General features: G+C 34.3%; 1 protein-coding gene and 1 long non-coding RNA gene across 4 annotated transcripts in view; one reads left to right on the forward strand and one right to left on the reverse strand.

The window, feature by feature from the left end:
* The first annotated feature begins 73 nt into the window (after positions 1 to 73).
* On the forward strand, positions 74 to 27844 carry LOC136040825 (uncharacterized). 2 transcript variants are annotated; one of them, XR_010620897.1, is made up of 2 exons: positions 74 to 196; positions 26812 to 27844. It is a non-coding gene; the product is annotated as an uncharacterized LOC136040825 (long non-coding RNA). The 2 variants fall into 2 exon arrangements; XR_010620896.1 differs by lacking the exon at positions 74 to 196 and adding an exon at positions 11178 to 11380.
* LOC136040824 (uncharacterized) overlaps positions 18668 to 27845 on the reverse strand; it is a 64980-nt gene continuing 55802 nt past the window's right edge. For both annotated transcript variants that reach the window (XM_065725159.1, XM_065725158.1), the window contains exons 7-8: positions 23603 to 25353; positions 18668 to 18856 (exon numbers count right to left, since the gene is read on the reverse strand). In XM_065725159.1, the coding sequence (XP_065581231.1) occupies positions 18758 to 18856; positions 23603 to 25353 (1850 nt within the window). In that variant the 3' untranslated portion in view covers positions 18668 to 18757. The remainder of the gene's footprint in view (positions 18857 to 23602; positions 25354 to 27845) is intronic.

The following is a 27845-nucleotide window of genomic DNA, read 5'->3' on the forward strand; positions in this document are numbered from 1 at the left end:
GTTACTCGGATTCGAACGCTCAGGATTACTTGTCCGTGGGCTTGCATTTTCTAACCCCGGAAAAAAAAGATTTTTGAGGGCAAGTGACGTCAATTTACTTATCTTTTTAAATGGATAAACATGTGAAATCGTTAAGTCTAGAGAAAAGACAAGGAAACTGTAAATAGTGGAAATGATCTTAGCTTTTCAGTGACCTGTAAGTAATCTTATGCATATTCCTTAGGGTCTAAAGGGTTTTTGGTGTTCTAGGCCTGTCTTGCATAGGCTAAGCTTCATAAGGAGTCAGAAGAAAAGTTTATTGGTTATTAAAAAGGTTGGTTCTTAGGAATACAGCTATCACATTGGTGATTTATTCAATAGTTGAAAAAAATTTGGAATAATTAGGCCAATACCAAATCTGGTCCGTGGCTTAAATAATGTCCCTTACCAGGATCGCCTAGGATCTTTGAGACTTCCAACCCTCACCTATCGAAGATATAGAGGAGATGTGATCATGGCACGCAAAATTTTCAAATCCGGTCACCTGAACCAGATCTTCACCCCCTCTTTGGCTAACAATTCAAGAGGTCACAGTCTTAAGCTTCACCTGCCTGGATGTCGGAGAAGGGAACGACGTGGTTTCTTTTCCATTCGGGTGGTCCCCCTCTGGAATAGCCTATCCGAGTCTACCATCCAAGCTGAGACACCCCACTCCTTCAAGGCTGGAGTCAACAGGGACTGGGAGAGGGCCGAGTGGAGGCTGAACTGGGAAGCTAAGCCAACATAATTACATCACTCACCACCAGCGAGAACTACAGGAGGATCTACCACCTTATCTCGCTGGCAAATGCGATTTAAGGTAATTTAAGGTAATACCTACAGCCTTTTATATAGTCTATATTTGTTGAGATTGCTATTTAAACTGGATTTTTAAGGTAAAGTAGGGGTAAAATTTTATTTTAGCTACTTTTGGATATCATTGAAAAAGGTTAGGCTAGGAGAATGAAACTTTCAGGGATGTGTCAACAGGCTAAAGTATGTCCCAGGAAGGTATTTTGAAGTACCTACTTCTACTTCTTTTCCCTCTAGAGGGTCCTGAAAATTGTTGGTGCCTTAGTTTTTGGTTATCAGTTTCTTGTTCTCTGGCCTTAGTTCCAAAAAGACAATTCCTGTTGATTGAGCAGGACTTTAAGCCATAACACTAGTTTTTCTTCTAATTTTAGAAATAATCTTTTATGCCACCTCATTATAGGTTAAATATATGGGTTATATTATTTATTCTCCATGAATTTTGTTTTTTTGATTTCATTGATGTCAGTTGCTTTCTGTTAAAAATACATTTATTTTTGTACATCAAGCTTCTTCTTTTGTGGAAAAAATTTGAACTGTTTTTCTTTTTACATGTTGTATAAAATGTAAAGCAATACCTGGCCCTTCATTGCATAGATTCAACTAAAAGTCTTTGAGGCTTTATATCAAAATACATCTGACACATTTTAATTTTTTTTTATTTTAGATGACATAGGACACCATTAAAGTTTTGCATTTGCTTTGCTAAAAATTGTCTTAAAATTTGCCAAGTTTAGAGAGTTATGTTAATATTCTTCTTGCTGATCAGTATAATTGTTTTTAAAATTCCTACTGTTTAAAGCATTTAGAGAGTTTCTGAGCCAACCATAGGTATATTGTTGTCACAAATGATTTTTCTCAAATGGGCTGGTGGAAAACAAATAGAACATATAATTTCGCAGTAATTTGTTCCAGAGGTTGGCAACATGGTTGGTAAGAAAACTGGCGCGTTGCTGCTTTGAGGAGAAATGCCTGGATAACTTCAAGTTATGTCCCCTTGTACAAGAGTCCTGAGATGCCAGAGGAAGAGGATCAGGAACTGCCTTTGAATTAATAAGCTTATGAACCAGAATGGCATTACCCTGTCTTCTTCTATAAACCAGAGTTGGGAGGTTCAGCTTGCATGACCTTGTAGGGTAAGGGAGCTCATGCAGTCCACTCACCATCTTAGTGGCTCTTCTAAATAAAATACATATTGTTTGTGGGACAGCAATGAAAAATGGGAGCAACTATGACTTGAGTTGTTTTTTTTTTCAATATTTTCTTTTTCCAAATAATTTTTGTTCTCTGGTGACATTTGTGTTCCTTCCTAAGTGGCTGGCACTCTAGGTTGAGAATCCTTTATCCAAAGGGCACAGGTTTAATTCCTGGCATTAGCAGTTTATTTGGTTTGGGACAGAGGTCAATGATGTGACTCTGTAAGTTCAGCTAGAATTGGCCCAAACTTAACAGGTTACCTAGAGAAATCTGGGGTTAGTATGCAGGAAGGGCATGCAAAAGCATAGGATGACTGGCCCCTAGCTTCCTATTGCACTTCCTGGCTAAAGGACCACCTGGTCCTTTACTGGGCTTCTGATTTAGCCATAGAAGCTTTCTTTAAACCCATTAAACATAAGTACAATGGAAGAAATGCCAGTAGGGTGATCCTTCCTTTTCAATGAATTGTTGAGGTACAGACAAGAGTGTAGGTCATAAGAGGTGGCTGGTGAATGTTTTCCAAGGTTTAAACATTTAGGGCAATTGCTCAGGTTGGCAACTGAGCACAAAAGTAAAATTTTGTGAATGGTTTTTGTTTGTGAATGTTATATTTCTGTGGTGTCAAGCATTTTAAAGTTAATCTACTTTGTTTTGTTTTAATTGCCATGGCCCTAGGACTTTAGTGTATTAAAACCTACTTATGTCCATCAATTTTCTTTTAAACAGAGAGGAGTTCTGTGTTTCCTAGCTTCAATAAATTTATATGCAATTTTGAGACCAGGGTTACAAAGTAGGTCAAAACTTGCAAATAGAACTGTGGTATGACTAATTAATTTGTAAGAAATGTATATCAATTTAAAGATTCAAAAAGTCATGTAGAAAACAAACAAGACAAATAAATAAAATTAGCCCTTTACAACCATTTAATGAAGTGTAACAAATGTAGACCATCCCTAAGATTGAAATGAACAAAGCTTCAATTATGAATCTGTTTTCTTTAAACAGACTGAAGGGGCAAACCTCCAAGCTATGACAAATTCAATCTCACTTTTGGTCTCTTTCCTTTTGAATGGGAACTTTCTTTGGATTTTTTTCAACCAAGTAAAAACATTAGGGACAGGATCAGGTATAAGTGACCTTCCACTTAGCCTACACACCCAGGGGAAAATCATGCAGCTATACTAATAATTGGCAAATTTTTTGTTGTTCATATTTTTGATTTACAAATAAAGTGAGCATACCCCTTGATGCCTTTTTTATATTCTTTAAAAAGATAATAAGTGCTTCAATTGCAAGTTTTTGAGCTCTTGAAAATGACCAAAACCTACCAAATAGTTTTTGGGTTTAAAAATCTTAAAACGTTGGTCTCAAACTTACTGTTTCATTATTAATCCATTTTTTAAATGTTGTATAATCTATGAGCACTGATTTTCCACAATTAAGTTGGATTAATAAATTATACAATATACAATAATTAATCTTCTTCTTTGATGCCAAATCTTCAATTAAAGCATGTGTTTTTGGTCATTTATGACAAAATAATGTATGTTTTTCACTGCCAAAATTTGTTAGGTTAAGTAAGGTCAGAAAGTGCTTAAACTTGAACTAGCAATATAAGCAATTATTATATTTATAAAGAGCATACAAAAAGGGCATCAAGTGGTATATTCACTTTATTTGTAAGTCAAAATATGAACAACAAAAAATTAACCCCTAACATGCCTAATTTGCAAATATCTAGCCCAAATTATATATTTCCAATGTTTTCTGCCACCTTTTACTTGTTTTTTCCAGTTCTTGTTTTGCCACAATTGTTTTTTTAATTAACAGGTACTAGGGCTGAGGGATAGATTGGCAGAATCAATAGAAAATATGTAATTTCAGCTATAGATTTCCATATTAGGAGGGTTGGGGCTAAAGTAGAGCAGCACTGCATGTAGAATGTGTTAGCTATAATTATTATGTAAATTACAAAGAATCATCTTTTTTTAACAGGTTTTCTTCTATAGGTCTACAGGTCCTTCTCTTGGCTTATACCACATCAAGCATTATATAACCAGAGAAGAGTAAGCAGCAAAAACCTATATATACATAAGCACATGTTATTTAACAATGACTTCTCTAGTGCTTAACTATGACCTCTTAGTAATATTGACAAGAAATGAGTAACAGAAAAAGTGAAATTTAGTGTAAATGATAATCAGGACCTGGATACTGGCTCAAGGGGTCCACAATCAGGGCTATATAATTGGAATTCAAAGAAGGTGGTAATTTTTTAGTGAAAAAAACACTTCCCTGGCTAATTTAGGACTCTAAATTGATTAGCCTACTGAAGTTTTCCTATCCTATGCAACTGAAATATTTTTCCCTTTTCAGAGCATTAAGACAATTTATCACAATAAAAAATATCCAAAGCATCTTGAATGGAATGACTAAAAAAGGCAAATGACAACCACAATTTGCAATCTTACAATTAAACTTCTGGCCACACAAACTGTATTAGGCTACCCAGCTCTGAAATAATTGCTGAAGGTGTATTTGCCTGTAAAATTAGAAACAGGCCTGAAGCCCCAGCCTCTTCCTTGTCAGAACTTCACATAGCATTAAAGCAATAATATAGGCTATTTTACATGTGAAAAATGTTGTTATTCTCGTAGTTATTCGTGCTGTTTCAAGTGACATTTGGCCAGAGTTGCGTTCGAATCGCATTCCAAGTTGACTGAAACCAGCATTCTGACGTTTTATTTGTGATTCCGAGTTAACTTTTAGCGTTCGATTTGTAAAAGTTGACTGAAAGTTAATGAAAAGTTGACTTTTAACAACTTTTACATTTTGTACGTTCGTCTCAAGTTAACTGGGAAAGAGGGCAAAAGTTTCAATTATAGGTAATCATGGAGTATGTGTTCAGATGGATCCAGGATGAAGGCACCACTTTTGTGTACCAGTATGGTGAGTTATTGAGCCAGATTTTTGTTGTTGGGTAGGTTGCACTAAAATAGACTTAAAAACTATGTTATTACCCTAGTTAAAACTGGCTTTTTTCTTGTGTGGGTGGGTGGGTTTTTTTTTTTTTACTGGGTGGGGGGATAGGTAGATAATAAAATGGTTAAGAAAAGACTTATAAAGTTATTGCAATATTAGTTAAAGTTACTGCAAAGCTACTTGAGCAATTATTTCAGAGCTGGGTATCCTAATACAATTTGTGTGGCCAGAAGTTTAATTGTTAGATTGCAAATTGTGATTTTCATTTGTCTTCTTTTAGTCATTCCATTCAAGATGCCTTGGATATTTTTTTTTTATTGTGATGGATTGTCTTAATGCTCTGAAAAGGTAAAATATTTCAATTGCATAGGATAGGTATTTTCCAGTAGGCTAATCAATTTAAAGTCCTAAATTAGCAAGGGAAGCATTTAGTTCACTAAAAATCACTTATATACAGTGATTTTTTAAAATCACTGTATAATTGGAGTTCTTTGAACTCCAATTATACAGCCCTGTTTTTGGCCCCCTTTAGCCTGTATCCAGTTCCTGATTGCCATCTAGTCCAAATTGCATTTTTTCTGTTACTCATTTCTTGTCAATATTGCTAAGGGGTCATACTTAAGCACTAGAGAAGTATGCAGCTCTGCTTTACTCCTAATATGGAAATCTAAGGCTGAAATTGCATATTTCCTATTGATTCTGCCAATGTATACCTCAACCATAGTACCTGATAATTGAAGCAACTGTGGCAAAACAAGAACTGGAAAAATAAGTAGGCTAAAAGGTGGCAAAATACATTTAAAATATATAATTTGGGCTATATATTAGCAAATTAGGCAGGTCTGGAGTAAATTTTTTGTTTTTTTCATATTTTGACTTAAAAATAAAGTGAATATACTACTTGATGCCTTTTTGTATGTTCTTTACAGATATAATTGATATAATTGCTTATGTATATATATATAATATAATAATATAAGATATATAATTGATATAATATACAGATATAATTGCTTATGGGTGTGTTCCAGCTGATGGTTTTTCAGTAACTGCAGTTACTGCATGGTAACTGCCCATTTTTAACTGCAGTAGAGCCAGTGGGAACGGCACAGTAACCTGACTAGCAGTAGCATCATTTTCAAATTAAATACACATGTTCAAATTTAAGGGATAGTTTAATGCTGATTAGTATAATTTTTTTTAATTCCTGCTGTTTCAGAGCATTTAGAGAGGTTCTAAGCCAACCATGGGCACAAATGATTTTGCTCAAATGAGTTGGTGAAAAATAAATAGAAAATATAAATTTTCTCTTTTTTTTATTATTTCAAGACTAGAATATCACAAAGCTGAGCATTCACATAGCTTGATTGTATTTTAAGCAAATACAATCCCTGATGGAGTTTTGTTGATACCTGTCTTAAATTGATTTGTCTAAATAAAATGGGCCTATAGCATTTATAGGACAGTAGTGGGGCAACTATAGCAGTTTTTTTCAATTTTCTATTTTTTTTTTTCAAATAATTATTGTTCTCTAGTCAAATTTGTGTTCCTTGCTAAGTGGTAGGCGCTTTGGGTTGGAACGCTTTGTCCAAGGTGTATAGGTTTAATTCCTGGCATTGCCAGTTTATTTGGTTTTGGATAGGGGTTGGTGATATGACTAACCTCAGCTAGAATTGGCCAAACTTTAAATGAGTACAGATGGAAATCTAGGGACAGTAAGGAGGAAGGGCATGCAAGAGCATAGGCTGGCTGGTCCTTAGCTTCCTATTGCACTACCTGGCTAAAGGACCACCAGGTCCTTTACTGGCCTACTGACTTAGCCATAGAAACTTTCTTTCAAACCCATTAAATATAAGTAGAAATGAAGAATACCAGTGTGATGGTCCTTCCATTTCCCTGAAATGTGGATGTATGGACAATTTTGTGGGTCATGAGAGATAGCTTGTGAATGTAATGGGGGTGAATGTTCTGCAAGATTTAAAAATTTATGACAGTTGCTCAGGTTGGCAACTGAACACAGAAGTATAATTTTGTTATTTGTTTTTCTTTGTGACTATTATGCTTATTTAATGTCAAGTATTATAAAGTTAATCTCCTTTATTTTGTTTTTAATTGCCATGGCCCTAGGGCTTAAATACAATAAAACCTACTTATATCCATTGATTTTCTTTAAATAGATAGGAGTTCTGTGTGTCCTAGCTTCAGTAAATTTAAATGTAATTGTGAGACCAGGGATTACAAAGTAGGTGAAAACTTGCAAATGGACCTCTGGTATCAATAAAAATTTGTAAGAAATGGATATCAATTTAAAGATTAAAAAAAAAAAAACTGTTAGAAAACAAAGAAGACTAATGAATAAACAAAAGTATCCCTTTACAACCATTTAATGAATTGTCACAAATATTGGTCACCCTTAAGATTCAAATGAACAAAGCTTCAATTATGAATCCATTTTCCTTTAAACAGACTGAAGGGGCAAACCTCCAAGCTTTGACAAATTCAATCTCACTTTTGGGCAATCTCACCTTTCCTTTAAAAGGAAACTTTCTTTGGATGTTTCCAATCCAACTAAAAACAACAGGGACAGCATCAGGTACAAGTGATCTTCTTCTTAGCCTACATACCAAAGGGAAAAGCATGCATCTCTATACTATAATTTACCTCCAACCTGCCTAATGTGCAAATATATAGCCAAAATTATGTAGTTCCAATGTATTCTGTCACCTGTTACCTTTCCTGCCATTGTTGCTTTGTTGCAATTGCTTCAATTAACAGGGAGTTAAAGGTTGAGGGATAGATTGGCAGAATCAACAGGTAACATGTAACTTCAGCTATATATTTCTATATTAGGAGGGTTGGGGGTAAAGTAGAGCAGGACTGCATGTAAAATTATGTAAGCTATAATTATTGTGCAATTATAAAAATCGGTTTTCTTAACATATTTTTCTCTAGGCCTACAGGTCCTTTCTTTGGTTTATGCCACATCAAACATTGTATTCCCAGAGAAAAATAAGTAGCAACAAGCTATATATATACAAGCACATATTATTTATCAATGAGGACTCTAGTGCTTATCTGTGACCCCTCAGTAATATTGACAAGAAATGAGCAACAGACAAAATGAAATTTAAATGGCTATCAGAAACTGGATACAGGCTTAAGGGGGGTAAAAAAAAAACAGGGCTGTATAATTGAAGTTCAAAAATAGGTGGTGAGTTTTTAGTGGAATAAATACTTCCCTAGCAAATTTCAACTATAGGTCATGAAAGGAGATTAATGTGAAGCTTGATCATTTTTAAACAATAATATGCACATAAAGAAAGAGAGTATAGCCTAGAGGGTTGTATACTCAACCATGCAGCTTGCCAAGACAATTTTAAGCTCCCATTATAAACTATGCACTCATAGCAGCAAATAGCAGCTACATCAGGCTAAAGGACCAATTACTACAACTTATCTTGAGGTTTTTGTGCAAGTCAACATGGGATTTGTGTTTTATTTTGGTGAGAATAGAAAAAGCATAAAAGGCGTTTCTGACTTAAATTCCATACTTTACTCATTGTCAGACCTTTTGCCACTGTTGAAGAAGCAGTAAGCAAATTCAAGTGTTTTGGCTCCCTGGGTAGGCTAGTTTGCTTTATACAGGCATTTTAGCTAATATCTTACCTCATAATGGCAATTTTAAAAAGCATTTTTTTTTGCTCCTGTATAATTAGAGCATATCTAAAATTTGAAGGATGTTTTTTTACCAGACAGATAAAAGGTAAAATTCTAGTTGAGTTACTTCTTGCTATCTCAGAAAGAAGTTAGGTTAGGAAAATGAAACTTTCAGGGATGGGTCTATAGGCCAAAGTATATCCTGGGAAGGTATTTTAAAGTACCCACCTCCACTTCTTCTCCCTCTAGAGAGCCCTAAAATTTGACTCCATGACAGGTCTGTACCTATTGAAATTTTGACAAAACAACATTTTACCTTAATTTTCAGGTACCATTTGCTTTTTCTTTGCCTTTAGTTCTGAAAATTCAATTCCTTTTATTTGAGTAGAATTCTGAGCCATATCAACATTTTTTTTTTTCAAAATTTAGGAAATGTTTTTTCATATCTTTAAAACCTATAAATTGGGATTGAGCAAAGTTGTTAAGCTGAGAACAACTTTGTTTTACTTCATTTCAGCAGAAGATTTATTTTGTAAGGTTTCACTTTTATAACACAGATAGCCTATTTTTGAAGGTCATCAAGGGTCAGGGCCCTCTAGAGCAAGAATGAGTAGAGATATGTACTTTGAAATTCCTTCCCAGGACATACTTTAGCCTGTAGACCCATTCCTTAAAGTTTCATTTTCCTAACCTATCCCCTTTCAGTGATATTTCAGAGAAAATTTCAGTGATATTTATATCACTCATATATTTATCATATTTTATATCACTTTATATTTCAGTGATATTTTTCAGAGAAAAATAATTCAAATTTTTTCTCAAAAGAAGCTTGATTTTTAAAAATAAATGTATGTTTAACAGAAAGCAACTGACATCATATGAAATCCAATAAAAAAAAATTCATGGAGAATAAATAATATCTGCCAAATATTTAACCTATAGTGAGGTGGCATAAAAGATTATTTCTAAATTTAGAAAACCCAGTGTTATGGCAACAACAGTATGGCAAATCAACAGGAATTGTCTTTTCACAACTAAAGCCAGAGAAAAAGAAACTGATAACCCAAAATTTCAGGACCATTTAGAGGGAAAAGAAATGGAGGTAGGTACTTCAAAATATTTTCCTGGGACATACTTCAGCCTGCAGACACATCCTTGAAAGTTTCATTTTCCTAACCTAACCTCTTTCAAAGATAGTCAAAAGTAGCCAAAGTAAAATTTTGCCCCTACTTTATGTTAAAAATCCAGTTAAACAACAATCTCAATGAATACAGACTATATAACTAGGGAAAAGGGTAAAATTGGTGCAAACAGTATTACTGGCTTTCATATAAAGTGAATATACCACTTGATGCCTGTTTTAATGCTGTTTACATATATAATAATTGCTTTTACTGCAAATTCAGATTTAAACATTTTTTGGCCTCTTAAAAATGACCTAAATATGGGGTATAAAAATCTGTAATAGATTAGAACCAAATTTGGGCTATATATTTGCACATCAGGGGGGGTGGGGGTAAAGCATAGCATATATTAAATAAGTAAACTAATCTTTGCTGTATTTTTTTATGTGTTTGTGCACATTGAATTTTAATGAGAAGAGAAATCACCAGTGCAACAGCACAAACATAAAAAAAATACACCAATGGTTAGTTTACGTATTTAATATATGCTATGCTTTACCCCCACCCCCTGATGTACAAATATATAGCCCAAATTTGTTTCTAAGCTATTACAGATTTGTAATAACCCCACATATAGGTCATTTTTAAGAGGTCAAAAAGTGCTTAAATCTGAATTTGTGGTAGAAGCAATTATTATATTTGTAAAGAGGATAAAAAAAGGGCATGGAGTGGTATATTCACATTATTTGAAAGCCAGTAATACTGTTTGCACCAATTTTACTGGGAAAAGAAGCCAATAATTTTTAGTTTTTAACTAACCTATAGGCTAATATAAAGTTACAAACCAACCATAATTTTTAGTTTTTTCAACTAAAAATTATAGGTTGGTTTAGAAACTAGGCCTGTTAGATTTGGTAATATTAGAATAACTCACCAATGTGACAGCTGCCTTCCTGAGAATCAACGTTTTTAACAACATAAAAATTTTCTTCTCATTCCTTATTAAGCTTAGCCTATGCAAGATAGGCCTAGAACACCAAAAACCCTTTAAATCCTAAGGAATATGCATAAGATTACTTACAGGTCACTGAAAAGCTAAGATTATTTCCACTAGGCCTATTAACAATTTCCTTGTCTTTTCTTTAGACTAAACGATTTCATATTTCTAAATTTTTTGCCATTGAAGCGTTCGATTCGCAATTCTGTGTTGACTTTCTAGGTCAACTTTTTACTAAATAAAACGGCAGCAGAGAAAAAAGTCAACTTTTAAGTTGACTTTTTCGTGTCGATTCGAACGCAACTCAGATAAGTATGTGTTGTTATCTTTTAGGGGTTAAACCCCGATAAGTGGAAATCCCGACCGTGTCCAAAATCTTATTTCACAAAGAATGCTGCATCCAGATGCAGGGTTAATTCTGAATGCTCAGTCCGAAAGCTGTTTTTGTCATTTGTTCTTTGAAGCTCGAATCCCTACTCAACAGCAACTCAGTAGTAGGGAAGAAACAGAAATCAACCATCAGATTGAAAACAGCTTCCATGTAGCTACTAATCACTTTGCTACTACTGCAAATTAAAGTACTGGACATTCTTTGGTAAAATTCTAGTTAATTGACTTCTTGCTATCTCGAAAAGAGTTTAGGTTAGGAAAATGAAACTTTCAGGGATGGGTCTACAGGCCAAAGTATGTCCCGGGAAGGTAATTTAAAGTACCCACTCCACTCCTTCTCTCTCTAGAGGGCCCTGAAATTTGCCTACATGACAGGTCTATACCTATTGAAATTTTGACAAAACAACATTTACTTTAATTTTCAGTTACTAGTTGCTTTTTCTCTGCCTTTAGTTCTGAAAACGCAATTCCTGTTATTTGTCTAAAATTTTGAGCCATATCAATGTTTTTTTTCAAAATTGAGGAAATGTATTTACATATCTTTAAAACCTTATAAAATGGAATTGAGCAAAGTTATGAAGCTGAAAACAATTTTGTTGTACTTCAATTAAGCAGAAGATCTATTTTGCAAGATTTCACTTTTATAACACACATATTTTTAAAGGTCAGGGCCCTCTAGAGGGAGAAGGAGTGGAGGTAGTAGCTTCAAAATACCTTCCCGGGACAAACTTTAGTATGTAGATTCATCCCTGAAAGTTTCATTTTCCTAACCTAAACCCTTTCCGAGATAGCAAGAAGTCAATTAACTAGAATTTTACCCATTCTTTTGCTCTACCTGATGGAGGAGCAATTTTTTCTCTTACAGATAATGCATGCACAATTGTCAAGACTTTGATTTTGGATAGCTTTGGTCAGAAACTGGGTATATCTAGCATTTACTATAGTCTTTGGTAGGCCTATGCCTAACAATAAGTAAAAGGGTAAAATTCTAGTTAATTGACTTCTTGCTATCTCAGAAAGGGTTTAGGTTAAGAAAATGAAACTCTCAGGGACAGGTCTACAGGCTAAAGTATGTCCTGGGAAGGTATTTTAAAGTATCCACCTCCACTCCTTCTCCCCCTAGAGGGCTCTAAAATTTGCCTACATGTCAGGTCTATACCTATTGAAATTTTGACAAAACAACATTTTACCTTAATTTTCAGTTACTAGTTGCTTTTTCTCTGCCTTTAGTTCTGAAAATGCAATTCCTGTTATTTGAGTAGAATTTGGGCCACATCAATGTTTTTTTTCAAGATTTAGGAAATGTATTTGCATATCTTCAAAACCTTATAAAATGGAATTGAGCAAAGTTATGAAGCTGAAAACAATTTTGTTGTGCTTCAATTAAGCAGAAGATCTATTTTGCAAGGTTTCACTTTTATAACACACATATTTTTAAAGGTCAGGGCCCTTTAGAGGGAGGAGTGGAGGTAGTTGCTTCAAAATACCTTCCCAGGACATACTTTAGTCTATAGATTCATCCCTGTAAGTTTCATTTTCCTAACCTAAACCCTTTCTGAGATAGCAAGAAGTAAATTAACTAGAATTTTACCATAAGTAAGGCCCATGACTTTTTTATGATGGCAGTCAAGATCAAAGGTCATCACTAGATTCAAGGATCGAATTTTCTCTGGCCTTTTAAATCTAGTGTTCATGCAAATTGGGTGATCATTAGATTTGTAACATAGTGCATATCCACTTATGCACTAAATATATCTCTAGAGAAAATAAAATGTAAATGTCTCCAGAACCATCTAGACCATATCTAGTAGGCTAATAGAACTGAGATTTTCCATTACAAAGCTGCTGCTAAGAGTCAGAAACACAAAGAATTGAGATTAGAAGGCAGTTGTGTTTATAGGCCTTGATTATTTAGACCAATTAGATTTGTCCTATATTTTACCACCTTTTAGCTGAATTCTTTTGTTTTGCATTTGCTTTGCTAAAAAGTTGTCTTAAAAAAATTCAAGTTTAGAGAATTATGTTAATATTTTTCTTGCTGATCAGAACAATTGTCTTTACAATTCCTTCTGTTTAAAGCATTTTAGAGAGATTATAAGTGCACCATAGGCATATTGCAGTCTCAAATGAGATTGTGGAAAACAAATAGAACATATAGTTTTTCTTATTTTGTTTTATTTCAAGACTAGAATATATCAAAACTAAGCTTTCATATTGCTTATTGTATCTTAAGTAAATACAATTCCTGATGGAGTTTTGTTGATACCTGTCTTAAATTTAATATGTCTAAATAAAATGCCTATTGTTTATGGGCAGCAACTATGACTTGAGTTTTTTTTAATATTTTCTTTTTTCAAACAATTGTTGTTCTGTGGTCACATTTGTGTTCCTTTCTAAGTGGCTGGCTCTCTAGCTTGAGAATCCTTTGTCCAAAGGGCACAGGTTTATTTCCTGCCATTACCAGTTTATTTGGTTTGGGACAGGGATCAGTGATGTGACTCTGTTAGCTCAGCTAGAATTGGCCCAACTTTAAAAGGTTACCTAAAGAAATGTGGGGACAGTAAGCAGGAAGGGCATGCAAAAGCACAGGATGGCTGGCCCCTAGATTCCTATTGCACTTCCTGGCTAAAGGACCACCTGGTCCTTTACTGGGCTTCTGACTTAGCCATATAAGCTTTCTTTTAAACTTATTAAACATAAGTACAAATGAAGAAATGTCAGTAGGGTAGTTGTTCCTTTTCAATGAATCGTTGATGTATAGACAAGAGTGTGGGTCATGAGAGATGACTGGTGAATGTTTTGAAAGGTTTGAAAATTTAGGCAATTGCTCAGGTTTGCAACTGAGCACAAAAGTAAAATTTTGTGAATGGTTTTTCTTTGTGACTGTTATACTTATGTAATGTCAAGTATTTTATAGTTAATCTTTATTGTTTTGTTTAATTGTAATGGCCCTAGGACTTTAGTGTAATCAAACCAACTTACATCCATCCATTTTCTTCAAACAGACAGGAGTTCTATGTTCCCTAGCTTCAATAAATTTATATGCAATTTTGAGACCAAGGGTTACAAAGTAGGTCAAAACTTGCAAATGGAACTGTGGTGCAACTAATTAATTTGTAAGGAATGTATATAAATTTTAAGATTAAAAAACAATCATTTAGAATTCAAACAAGACAAATAAATAAATAAAAGTATCCCTTGACAATCATTTAATGAATTGTCACAAATGTAGGTCACTCTTAAGATTGAAATGAACAAAGCTTCAATTATGAATCTGTTTTCTTTCAACAGACTGAAGGGGCAAACCTCCAAGCTTTGATAAATTCAATCTCACTTTTGGGCTCTTTTCAATGGGAACTTTCTTTGGATTTTTTTTTACCAACTAAAAACAGTAGGGAAAGCATCAGGTATAAGTGACTTAAGAGACTTGACAACATTTAGAAAAAGCTACATGCAACCTGATCTAAATAAGGATGCTATTGTAGAGTATCAAAGAGAAGCCTACAGATATATCCCAAATACAGTAAAGGCATATTACAAAGAACAAGAACAGGTTCATTGAATACCATTGAAGTGGTAAAGAAACAAGAAAATTGCAAAAATTGAGATTATAAGATTAACAAGAAACTATGAAAATTGCAAGAACAGTACTAGCCTCCTTCCAACAGTACAAATAAGGGGATTCACACCCCAAAGCTCTGACTATTTTCAACTACACCTTTAGGAGCCAAAAAAAATTAAATACATTTTTTCACATATGTCAAATATGACAGTTGACTCAGGAGTTTAGGGTCAGGGATTTAATACTCTGTGGTGCCACAAATGGAAGGACCTTTGCTGTCATAAGCATTGTTAATCCTAGCACACACCCACACTCAAATATAACATTCTGTAAAATCATAATTATCTTAAACAGCAAAAATAAACGACTTTTTAATTTTTGATAAATATTATTTGAAAAAGGACACTACAAGGCAAATATCAGGTCCATCAGCATGCTAAATTTGATGTGAGAATGATAAAATTTGTTAAATTTTTTCTGGGATCAAATGTCTTAACTATAGATAACACAGACATTGCAATATCTATTTGTCCATCCATCTGTTTGATTGAGATTCTGAGACTATGACCCTAGGTCAAAAAGGCTAAGGCTTTTAAAGTTTTTTTCATTGACCTTAGGTCAAATAGGGAAAGAGGAGGGGGTTCTATACACAAAAAGTAGAATTTTTTGTTGATTTGCTGAAGTTAGTGAAAAGAGTATCAAATTTAAATGAAAGATGGAATAAATGTACATAACAAAATATCACCAAATTGGATCCTACTAGAGTTTATCAGATTTGTCTAGTATAATTTCAAGAATGGGTATGGTGCTGTCTCTGATAGTTGACCAAGTTTTAAAAAAAAAATCCTTTAGATCAAAAAGCTTAAAAATAAATTTGTGTCTGATACACAATATAGTTAAATATATGTAGTTAAAGGAAAAGCTACCATATTTTTCATCCCAGGGAAATTAGTTTAAAGCCCTGTCCTGATTAGAAGAGGTAGCTCACATCAGGTTACTCAAACATAATTCTAAAGGAGCTAGACCATGGTTAAAATGCTAATACTGCACTGATACTTAGTCAATTATGCTGCTATTTCAGCTTATTTGCATTGTGATGTTAACAATGGGTTTGCAGCTTTAATGTGATGATTGCTTGAAGACAGGATTATCACCCTATTTAGGGTAGATCAATTTTATTTGAAAGAAAATCATTTGGTAAAATTCTAGTTGATTGACTTCTTGCTATCTCAGAAAGGGGTTATGTTAGGAAAATGAAACTTTCAGGGATGTATCTACAGGCTAAAGTATGTCCTTGGAAGGTACTTTGAAGTACCTACCTCTACTCCTTCTCCCTCTAGAGGGCCCCAACCTTCAAAATATGTGTTATAAAATTGAAATCTTGCAAAATAGATCTTCTGTTGAATGAAGTACAACAAAATTGTTTTCAGCTTCACAACTTTGCTCAATCTAAATTTATAAGGTTTCAAAGATATGCCAATACATTTCCTAAACTTTGAAAAAAAAACATTGATATGGCTCAGAATTCTACTCATAACAGGAATTGTATTTTCAGAACTAAAGGCAGAGAAAAAGCAACTGGTAACTAAAACTTAAGGTAAAATGTTGTTTTGTCAAAATTTCAATTTTGACAAACCTGTTAAACTCGTCAAACCTGTCAGATAGGCGAATTTCAGGGCTCTCTAGAGGGAGAAGGAGTGGAGGTGGGTACTCTAGAATTCCTTCCCAGGATATACTTTAGCCTGTAGACCCACCCCTGAAAGTCACTCAACTAGAATATTAACAATCACTTTATTAAACAACTATCAAAAAACTGCTGATCAGCTATTACTCTGCTTAGAGATAATCCTTTAGCAGGGCATGAGAAATTTTGCCTTTTCTCTTTGTTTAAAACAGCTTAATTTTTTTGCTTCAAGAATAACAGAACAAGAAGTCAATGATCATTGTATTTAGCACTTATCATACAATTAAAGCTCTATGATCACTGAGAAAGGTGAAGATCTACATCCTTAATAATAATCATCTAAAAGCTGCTGATCACAAATAATTTTTTTTTTTTAACTGAGATATTCTTAGCCACTTACACTGGAAGTTTTTTTGTCACATATTTTTGGAATTTGAAATCTCTCGGGAAACAGATCTTTCTTCCTTATGCTCTGGTCTTCCTTATGCTTTGGATAGGGATCGCCACTATCTTTCTTTAGTTTCTTCTGAAAAACCTCAGATAAATGCCGCAATTTCGTAGAATTTTTTTCGTGGGGTTTTTGACGTCATAACCCTGCGATAATTACAGATGAAATTCTAGTTCGGACTGAGAATTCTTCGAAGAATTCCAGATGGATGCGAAATTAATTCTGCATACTTGAGATTTCGGACACGCTCCCCATTGGACAAGTAAAAGAACACGGGGTAGATAAAATTCAAAACCTAATGCTGTCTGACCATGACTTAGGAATAAATGTACTCCTAGCGAGAGCTAAGTTTTTTTCGCTTACCGACAGAGTAAATTAAAGCCTAGACCCTACTTTACATGCTCAGTTTCCCACCCTTTTTCTGCAGAAGAGGGGTTACGAACCAAAGAGGCTTAGCTTGAGCACCCAAGTCACTACGATTGAAATTTTTGATTTTAAGAACTTGACTTAAACATGTAAAAAAGTCCATGACCTATCAGCTGCAAATATTTCAGTGACCCAAAGCAAGCTCTTATTCTTACAGATCTCATTTAAATCATTGTGTTGGACATAGTTAGCAAATATAACCAACAGAACATACACACATTTGTGAAAATTTATAACCTATTTTATTTTACATGGTTCTATTGCAATATTGGTCTAACATTTATAAACAATAGGCTGGAAATTCTTAAACCTCAACTTTTAAAAATTAAATACCATTTAGGAAACCTGCACTTACCTGTTTTTGAACTTTTACATTACGTTGATATTTTATCATTTTGGTGAGGAAGGGTTCTTTATTTCTTTTTGTCATTACGAAATATACCAGAAGGGGTAGTCAGATCAAAAATTTCAGTGGTGTACCCAGAAACGTGCTCTAGGTGCGGCAAGAGGGGCTATGAATTAAGTTTAGTCCTAGCATAAATAAACTTTCACTTTTTTATGTAATATTTACTTTCTTTTTTATAAATTTAAGAAATAACAATAACGTAAATATACAAATAAAGTACCAATCTTCTTGTGTACTTTTTGCTGTTTTTTTTTTTTTTTTTTTAAAGTAAATAGACTGTTAAAGCTAACCTGTGCTAGGGAAATATTTGGCGATATGTGAATCATATGGAGAAATAGATTTCAGCTCCTAAAACCTTCTCAGTGGGCTTCTAGGTATTACTGTTCGCAACCAAATGAACATAGAGGTGTCATAACCAAATTAGAATAGAGGCGTTAACATCCAAAAACATTCATGGGAAGGGGGACAGCTGATTGGATCTTATATGCGGCTTTTTTTTAGCCTCCTTCATTTCATGGACATTATTTGTCCAAACTTGATATTGATTAGCTTATGTTTTGGCACTTTGCATTGCAATTAAAGGTAGTATCTAGAGTATGGTTACTGGGATTAAATCCCCCCCCCATACATTTTGTCTGACTTCTGAAGACCTAACATTATGCATCATATAAACAATCTTTTAATGTGTTTTTAAAGGTGTTTTTGCACCCTCGCCCCAAACAAAATCCTGACTGCTCCTTTATTACAGATTTGTTGGAAATGGGAAAAAAGGTAGTAGGTAGGGTGTATCCCTTTCTCATACATGACACCGCTGATTAAGCCAAAGCCATAAATGAAACAATATCAAAATAGTGGCCGGGTGGACAAAATCTTATGATCATCCAAAAAGAATATTCCTGTCTACCTGAAAAAGCTTTATTTCTGAGTTTTTCACTTCTAAAAATAAACATAATTCTTATACTCGAAAGTGTGACGGTAGATATAATTTAATAATACTATATAACAAAATGAACAATTAAGATTGTATGTTGTTTTTAATGGAACGTAAGTTTTTCTCTAACATGGCGACTCTTCTTTTTCTCGTGCCTTCTGAGTTTTTGGATATGGGAATGCATTTTGTTCTTGATATGCTGATATTTTAGCCATCTGTGCTTGCTGTTGGTAAAGAGAGAAAAAAATTATAAGCAGTTCAGTGTTGAACACAAAAATACTTAGTCAAATACTTAATATAATGATTAGTAAAGGCGATCTAACACGAAATATTATTACTAGCCAGCTTGAAAGTTTGTTTCTAAATACTTTCTTCCCTGTAAATAATTCTGCCCCTATTACTATCAGTAATTTTTATAATAATGTAAACAGTCAAATAAGAGTTACTTTCACAGATCCGAGAAAAAAAATCATATGCCTAACAATTTCTCTAAGTTTTTAACAAGAAAAAAAAATCCTGCATCCAAAGTTAGATTTTAAATATATAGAAACAGGTCAACAGCGGGGGAAAAGGCTTTTATTAGCTGCTCTTCCCTGCTCCTCCAAACAATGCATCGTTTTCATGAATATTCATTGAATACAATTGGAATCTTTTGTCATGCTTGGACAACTCTTTTGACATGTAGTTTGGCAATGAGCCAAACTACAGATTGGTTTTGTGTGGCAAAATTAACCAAACAAATCGACAAAAATAAAGTTACCCAAATATGAATTTAGTCACAGTTAGTATAGACAAATTTTAACTATAATAAGGTTTCTTGTAAAAATGTAGATGATGATCCCAAGAATTTCACTTATAGACTAGCTGGCCGTTGTTACTTTCCACATCACCCAACCATCACTATTAATAATGATACACTATATCTGTACGATACAATCAAAATTAATTTATATATGTCATGGATTTAAGGACAGCAAATATATTATCTGTAATTGCTTGAAAATTATTATTAAAAAAATCCATAGAAAACAAAATTAGCACCCTAGATTTTATAAAAGCAATCTTTTTTGCATCTCCATTAAAAAAAATAAAAAAAGAAATATCCAACTTCCTACAAATGAGGAAGAGAAGAATCACTCTAATGATTAAGCAATAATGCGTTTGAACATCCCAATATTACTGATCAGACAAGTCCAATTTCATCTCTGGCGATTTATAAAACGTAAATGACGTCAGAAGTTAGAAGAATTGCAGCTTGAAACGGTTTAGATTAGTTGTCACATATGCTACACCTGTTAACCTGGAAGATGCAGAATAAGTGAGATTAAGTGACTTTATATCAGAGGCAACGCTTTAGTGTTGCCTATAGTAAAGATCCATACGCCTTCAGTGTATTATTTTTTTTTTTCCCAGAGCCACATTATATGAGAGAAGTGGTCGTAGAAACTTCGAAAGGGGCTCATTAAATGTGAAATACAAAGTTCTAGTGCCCTTTTTACAATTCAAAGAGATCAGAGGCTAGCCAGCCCCTCTACCGCTCTAAGCCCTTGCCCCCCTCTCATCACTGATCAAAAGTTGAGACAGCCATTTTGCTCGAAATAGTCAAAAGGTACAAGTGCTCTGTCTCTGAGAATGCCATTACCCTCCAGAGCTGGCCGAACTCGGGGGAGGGACGGAGGGAACCTCGGGCACCCCTACATTTTTCTGGCGCCCTCTTATCCTGTTTTTTCTTTTTTTTACTCTTTTTTTAGAATAAATCTGTCAATTTGGTCAATTATTGGCACCTTCGTCACATTGCTCCCCCCCCCCTCCCTAGGAATTTGATCATTGGCACCCTTGTCACATTGGACCTCCCCCAAGATTTTGTTCTAGATCCATCCCTGCCCTCCAGAACCCCAATAGCAAGGGTTGTAAATTATGCAATTTACCCATTGTTGACATGTGGATTTATTATTGGGAAAGGCAGCAATGTTTGGTCCATAGGGGTTGCTTGGTCCACTTGAAACTTTCGGGCCTGCTACAACTACTACTACTACGGCTGCTACTGCAGCTGCGACTACTTGTGACTATGACTATAACTAATACTACTTACGACTGTGAGCTTTACTAATTGCAACTGTGACTAAGACTACTTCTGACTGCGACTGCAACTACTTGTGACTCTTACTGTGGCTAAGTATGACTGCAATTGCAACTACTTGTAAGTGCAACTCGACCACTTGCGACCGTGACAACTTGTAACTGTAAATGCTTGTGATTTTGACTTCTTGCGACTGCGACTTTTTTGTGACTGCGAAAACTTGCGACTGTGATTTCGACTACTTGCGACTGAGACCCCAAACTTTAAATTTTTTTAAAGCCTGTTGCGTCATTTGTACTTTACTGAAAACAAATATATTTTAAGCATTTTATTACAATTATAATATTGAAGAATAATTGTTGATCTTAAACCTTAGATTGCTTAGATTCCCTGCAACCAGAGCCATTCCTAGGGCTGGTAGTGCGCAGGGCAAAATTAATTACAGCCTGCCTGACCTGCTCGAGACTTTAGGCAGGCGTGCCTTGCTAAAAGATAACAAACAAGTATTGGTCCAATAAGAGAGGCACACTTACTCCCGCCATTTACACGTGCCATTGAACCAAAAACTTGGAAAACGATAGGTTTTATGACTATCTTAGCTCAATGACTATCTACCGTAGTTCTACTGCCCTTAGAAATGACGCATAGACGGATAATAGATAGACATATCTATTAACAAATTAACTATAGTCATTTTTACACAATCATAATAAGGGGGTTTAATGCCAGAATTGACTATCTGTTACACTATCCGTCTTGGCTTTTTCTACAATTTGCCATGACTTGATGCCCACAACTATTCCATTTTAATTTAAACCACCTCCCGACTAAAATTTAAGCAAAAAAGAAACAAATCAAAGTGAAAATTTGATCAAAGTGGATATCCCCCAGCCATGGAGCCCCCCCCTCATCCATCGCGCCCGGGACAGCTGCCCTGGTTGCCCTTCCCTCTTGAACGGCTCTGCCTGGAACTAATATTATTATATACTAAACATTAAGTTTATTTTCACTAGTTCTTACCAGTCATCTTGATTATTATGGTGATTTATTTTTTTGTTTTCGTCAATGCTCTGAAAATTAAAGCACGTTGTTAAAATACATTTAGTTTTAAATAAAATCCAAATGACCCAATATGCTTTAGAAGGTTTATAGTTAAGGGGGCGGATAGCCAAGCTTATGTCTATATGAATTTATTTCGTTTTAAGTTTGACTTGAGTATTCATTTTGATTTTTACTTGTTTTGGGATTTATTTATGCATCAGTATCTATTATCTACATGTCTCGTGTGATTATCAATTTCGGTTCTAGTTCGGTTTTGTTTTCATTTACTTTTTGATAGTAATTTCTGGTTGTTGTGAGTTCGAGTTGAAATAGGACTTTATTTTTACTCATCTTAGATTTTTATATGGCTCTTTACTTTTCTTTGGAAAACTTCTTGTACGGCAAAGTCATTATAAAATTAGTGTAGAAAAAGAGCAGTATTATCACAAACGGAAGAATATATGAAATTATACACTGAGAACAAGAAAAAATAGCAGTTGTAAAATTTGGTGCACCTTAAGGGATTTGCGAAAAAGCTATGTTTATACTGAGATACACAAGACTAATATTGTTGCTCGCCTATGTGTCCATAGCATTTTGGTTAACAATCTACCGCATAATTATTTATTTTATTTTTTATACATTACATCCGGGAAAGTTTGTGTTGAGTGGATAAGTCAGATTAGAGATGTTTGATGCTTGAATGTACTGTTTTTGCTCATCTTAAGTTTTTATATGACTCTTTACTTTTTTTGGAACACTTCTTTTTCGGAATTGTTTAGAATAAATGTAGTAAAAACGCAATGTTATCACAAACGGGAAGAATATATTAAATTTTATACAGAGAACAAGGAAAACAGCAGCTGTAAAATTTGGTGCACCTTAAGAGATTTGTAAAAAAGCTATGTTTATAGTGAGATACACGTGACTAATATTGCCGCATTAGTAATATTGCCTAATATTGCCTAATAACAAGTTGCCGCATAGTTATTTATTGCTATTTTTATGCTTTACATCCGGGAAAGCTAGTGTTGAGCCGATAAGTTAGATTAGGGATGCTTGATACTTAAACGCACTATAAGAGACATGCTTGATATTCAAAAAGAAAGTTTAAGATATAATGACAACATATGTATAAAATCAAAAATTATACAAGATAAATAACCCAAGATTTGTCTTAAATTGATCAAAAGAATTTGTAAGTTGATTTATAAGAGTAAAAGTGTCGATGGAAAAAAAATTATGACTTTCTTCAGGTAAATCTTTTGTTTAAACGTAAGATTAGTCAGAACGAAAAAGAGAACATAAAACCAGGCATACTTGACTAATGAATTAGCTTCTTTTTTTTATTAATACCGTTCGCCACCAGAAAAGGAGATCACAGAACATCGAAACCAGGCGTGGACACAAAGGTGGGATTCGGAGCAAGGTTTTCTCCTTCTCTGAAACAACACATATTTTAAAATTATCATGGGATTTGCTAAGATTTTTAGATAATTCTCCTTTTTATTGTGATAACTTTGGCCCCTTTTCTTCCTGGAATATAGTTCTGCCCCGAAATAAACTCCTGATCCGAGTAGTAAAGCTAATTCGTGCTTGTTCCTCGGTTAATTGGATTAAGATAACTAACATTACCTAACTTACCCTTTTATACTCTTTTTTCAACTTCACATTCGACGATTCAGTTTCTTATAGTAAATATTTAGGAAGCTAAACCTTAAGTCGGAAAGATAAATCTCTTGGTTTCACAGAACAACTAAATCTTAATTCTATGGAGGCCAGTGCCTGTAATAATCAAACTCAATGTCTTGATGTTCATTTTTTTTTCACTTTGTCAATCATTACCTACCTGACATAGAAGCTGATTTCTTAAATGTCTAGCCATTAGCTCCAATTCAGCAAAATAGGCAAATGCTTCATTTGGATTCATTGCTTCAGTCACCACTGAGCCTAAATGGGGCAAATACGGTAAGTTTCCATCATCGAAAAGGGCATTTATATTCATTCCATCTTCCTTTAAATATCTACTGTCGCCCAAATTTTGGCTTGAATTAGGATATATGTTTTGGCTTTTAATGTAATCTGCCTTTTGGCTTAGGATTCTTTCTGTAGTTTTACTTGTTTCGCATTCCTCATTTTCATGATCCTGATGAAGTTCATAATGCGATTCTTCAGATCCTTCTAAACTTGTTTCACCTATTGTTTCTAGCTCTGTCGTATTTTCGTTTATTATTTCTTCATTGTCACTTATCACATAATTACCATGTTTAAATCTTTCATATTCTTCTCTTTGTTTTCTATTTTCTCTAGCATTCCATATTTGTCGTCTTGGTTGGGTTGACGCACTTTGCAGACGGAATAAATTTAAGTTGGGATATGGAAAATAAGGTGGAATTCCGGGCCCGTATGTGTTTCCAAGGGTTACAGAGGAAGAGGATCGTTTGATATTACTTTTTCTAGTTGTTTGACGAGGTGTGTTTTGCTTATTTATATTATTTGACTGTGCATCTCTTAAAAGGGTGGCAGAAAGTGGCATCCATTCAGTCCTTGATTCGCTACCGAAAGAAACGGAACGACCAACCGGCCTTACTTTACTATTAAAAGAAGGATCTCCATCTACGGTCATAGACAGCCGTGACTTTGACCTTTTGTCTGGCTCTATAAGTACTGTTGGCTCAACCCGGTTAATATCTTCCTTCTGATACTCCTTCAGACTTCTTCTAACAGGCTTTTCCATTTTTTTCTTGGAAGAACTCCCAATCTTCAGGCTAGTTGAGTTCCTGCCTGCATCCATCACCGACTCAATTCTAATTACGGTAATATTTTTACCGTCCTGTACGTGACAAACTGTCTTCTCTCCAGGATCTACAGTTACTCTCTCGTAACTGTCTTGAGGTGAGCTATATCCAGATGAGCTTTGTGATTGATAAGTGCGTAGCTGCTCATTTTTTGATTTTACAGGATCTTCGACTGGAGGAAGAGGGGGTGGTCTTTGTGGCTTTTCTGGCATTTCTTCCTCTGTCACTACTTTTCTAATTGCAGCAGCTACCCTTGGACGTGTTTTTAAAGTAGTGGGCATATCAGTTTGCGTTGCACTCGATTTTCGCTCACATTGCTTTGTTTTGCGATCTAAATTCAAAGATTTTTTACCCTCATCACATTCGTTCTTTTTGGTTATACCAGGGCTGTTTGTATCAATTTGCTCACTGATCAGTTTGTTTTGAATTTTGTCATTGGGACTTTGTGTTGACAAAGTGTTGATGCTGGATGCCATAGCTTTCTGCTTTAAGTTTTTATAATCTAAGTGTGGTGAAACCTTGGCTTTTTGAATAAGCCTTTGTTTAATATTATACATACTCTTCTTATCTTTTACATCAATTACATCGTCACAACTATCAAAGTCAGTTGTCTCATTGACAGTATCAATGTCAGCATCACTGTCATCATTAAGCTGGTGATTGATGAGTTCAATACTTTTTGCATATGGATATCGCTTATCGAAACTCAGTTCACTAGAAGTACTGCTTGCACTTTGATTTTCCTTGAGGTCATAACCCTCACCAAACTTCGTTGATAGCTTGATCATCCGATTGTTTGGACCTAAGAAAAAAAATATTTTAAATCATTCCCAACAAGAACGAGCCACACTAAAAAACTTTCTTTTGCTGTTAAGAACCTATATGCTACTCTTGGGAATCAGATAAATCGAATGAATAGACTCTAAAGTTTAACTCTTTCTCTCAACAATACTTTTTAAAACAGTAATAACTTTAGCTTAAAGAGCAGGACGTTAAGAAGGAAGCAGCCCCTTTCATATACGAAGAAATTTCTGTTCGTTTTACGTTTTAATGTCGCTCCTTACTTTCAGTTAAAAAAAACTTGTTTTTTTATTTAGTTTCTGAACGTTTTTGAATCAATGCATGTTTTGATTTTGGCTCTCTGCATATGAATAATTAAAACAAAATTTGGATATTTTTTTTTTGGCTAAATGGCTTCCTCATATTTTCGATCGAATGAGTCTGACAACCTTTTACTAGTAAAAGATACTTGTAGACTAAACTTGATGAAAGTTTTATATTTGAATAAGCATTAAAATGCGATTCTTTGATGTAGCTATCTGTATCAAAATTAGGTTTTTCAGAGTTTTGGCTACTATTGAGCCGGGACACTCCTTACTACGGTTTGTTACCACGAACTGTTTGATGTTACAGCTATTAAAATGCTGCATTATCGACGTTCATATTCCGGTCTGAAGTCGACAAAACAACAAGTTTGAAGTGCCTTAACTATTTATTTTGCGTCAACAAATATCAGTCAGCAGAATTAGCTTGCATGTCATAAGCACGGGACTTGTAACCTACAATAGAAAGCCTGGCTCTAAGAATATTACAACTTTTTTTGGTATTTTTACTTATGGAATTTTTGAAACTTGTGCTTTATTTTTGACTTTGACAATTGAGTGTACACTACGGTTGTAACTAGCTGGATTTCTTGTATCTTTTTGGGCTTACCCGGTTTCAGAATTTGTTTTGTCTCTTTTTGCTCAGATTGGCATCCCACTTTATCGCTTTTATAATTTATTGCATTTTAGAACAGGTTTAGTCTCTATTCTTTTTGTTTTTGTTTAGTGTTTCAACTTAGGGTCTTTTGTTTTAGTTTGTGTTTTTTTTTTGTAATTAAACAGTTTTTGGTCATGATCCGTAGTAAGAGGCGACCCGACTCAATAGTAACCGAAATTCTAAAAGACAGGAATTTTGATACCAATAGTTACAAAAAAAGAATTGTATTTTTATGCTGATTTTAAATATATAAGTTTCATCAAGTTTGGTCTTACCCATCAAAAGTTACGAGCCTGAGAAAATTAGCCTTACTTTAAAAAATAGGGGGAAACACCCCCTATATCATAGAATCTTAGCAAAAATCACACCACCAGATTCAGCGTATCACAGAACCCTACTGTAGAAGTTTCAAGCTCTTACCTACAAAAATTTGGAATTTTATATATTTTGCCACAAGACAGATCACGGATGCGTGTTTATTTGGGTTTTTTTTTTCCAGGAGTGATCGTATCGATGCAGTGGTCCTAGAATGTCGCTAGAGGGCTAAAGGAAATTAAAAGTTCCAGTGTCATTTCTAAGTGACCACGCTCATTTTTTCCCAGAGCCATCGGACCAAAATTTTGAAATAGCCATTCTGTTCAGCATAGTCGAAAAACTGAATAACTATGTCTTTGAGGACTACTTAATCGTCCACAGTCTCCAGGGGAGGAGCTGCAAGTTACAAACTTTGGCCGCTGTTTATATATAGTAATGGCTATTGAGAAGTGCACAGATATTTCCTAGGTGGCTTTTTCGCGTTGGGGGGGAGTGGTTCAGGGGAGGAGGTTACGTAGTACGATCTTTCCATGGAGGATTTTATCCAGAGGGAAGAGAATTTCCATGAAGGGAGGCACAGGATTTTATAGCATTATTTAAAAGAGGTTTCAGTTGAAAAATTTCAGTTTCTTCTTACTTTCAGTTGAAAAAACTTGTTTTTTTTTATTTATTTTTGCACATACTAAAGTGATGACCAGCTGATAGTATGGTCATCTTATCTCTGTTCAATCAGACAGAAATGGTTTCTTTCTTCTCTTGTAATGAAAAATGCATTGACACTGTAAGTGTGCATTGTTTAATTTTTGTTTATTATAGTCGACTAAAGGGCAGTGGGGCTGTGCTGAAAAATTCGGGATTTTATATTAGGATGGAAGTTGGAAAAAATACTTTCATAAGGAAAAGCTTGCAATTTATTTAAAAGTTATAAGATATTGCATTGCTTGTCTATTTTAACTTTCTATATTTACCTCTTCTTTGTACATCCTTTCTGTGCAGTTCATCTTTAGAAAACTATGGCATGAAACATCCATTTTTCTAGAATGGCTTAATATATAGAAATAAATTATAAGGAAATTAATCTATTTAAGATTTTTACATAATATTTACAAAAAATTCAAATCAATTGGAATTTCTTTTAAAAATGGGTATTTATTTGGACATTGACAATAATAACTTTTTATTTTAGTCAGCTACGAATTATAAAAGTTTTTTACTTGT

Source organism: Artemia franciscana, chromosome 21 (genome assembly GCF_032884065.1).
Source record: "Artemia franciscana chromosome 21, ASM3288406v1, whole genome shotgun sequence".
Classification (NCBI taxonomy): Eukaryota; Metazoa; Arthropoda; class Branchiopoda; order Anostraca; family Artemiidae; genus Artemia; species Artemia franciscana.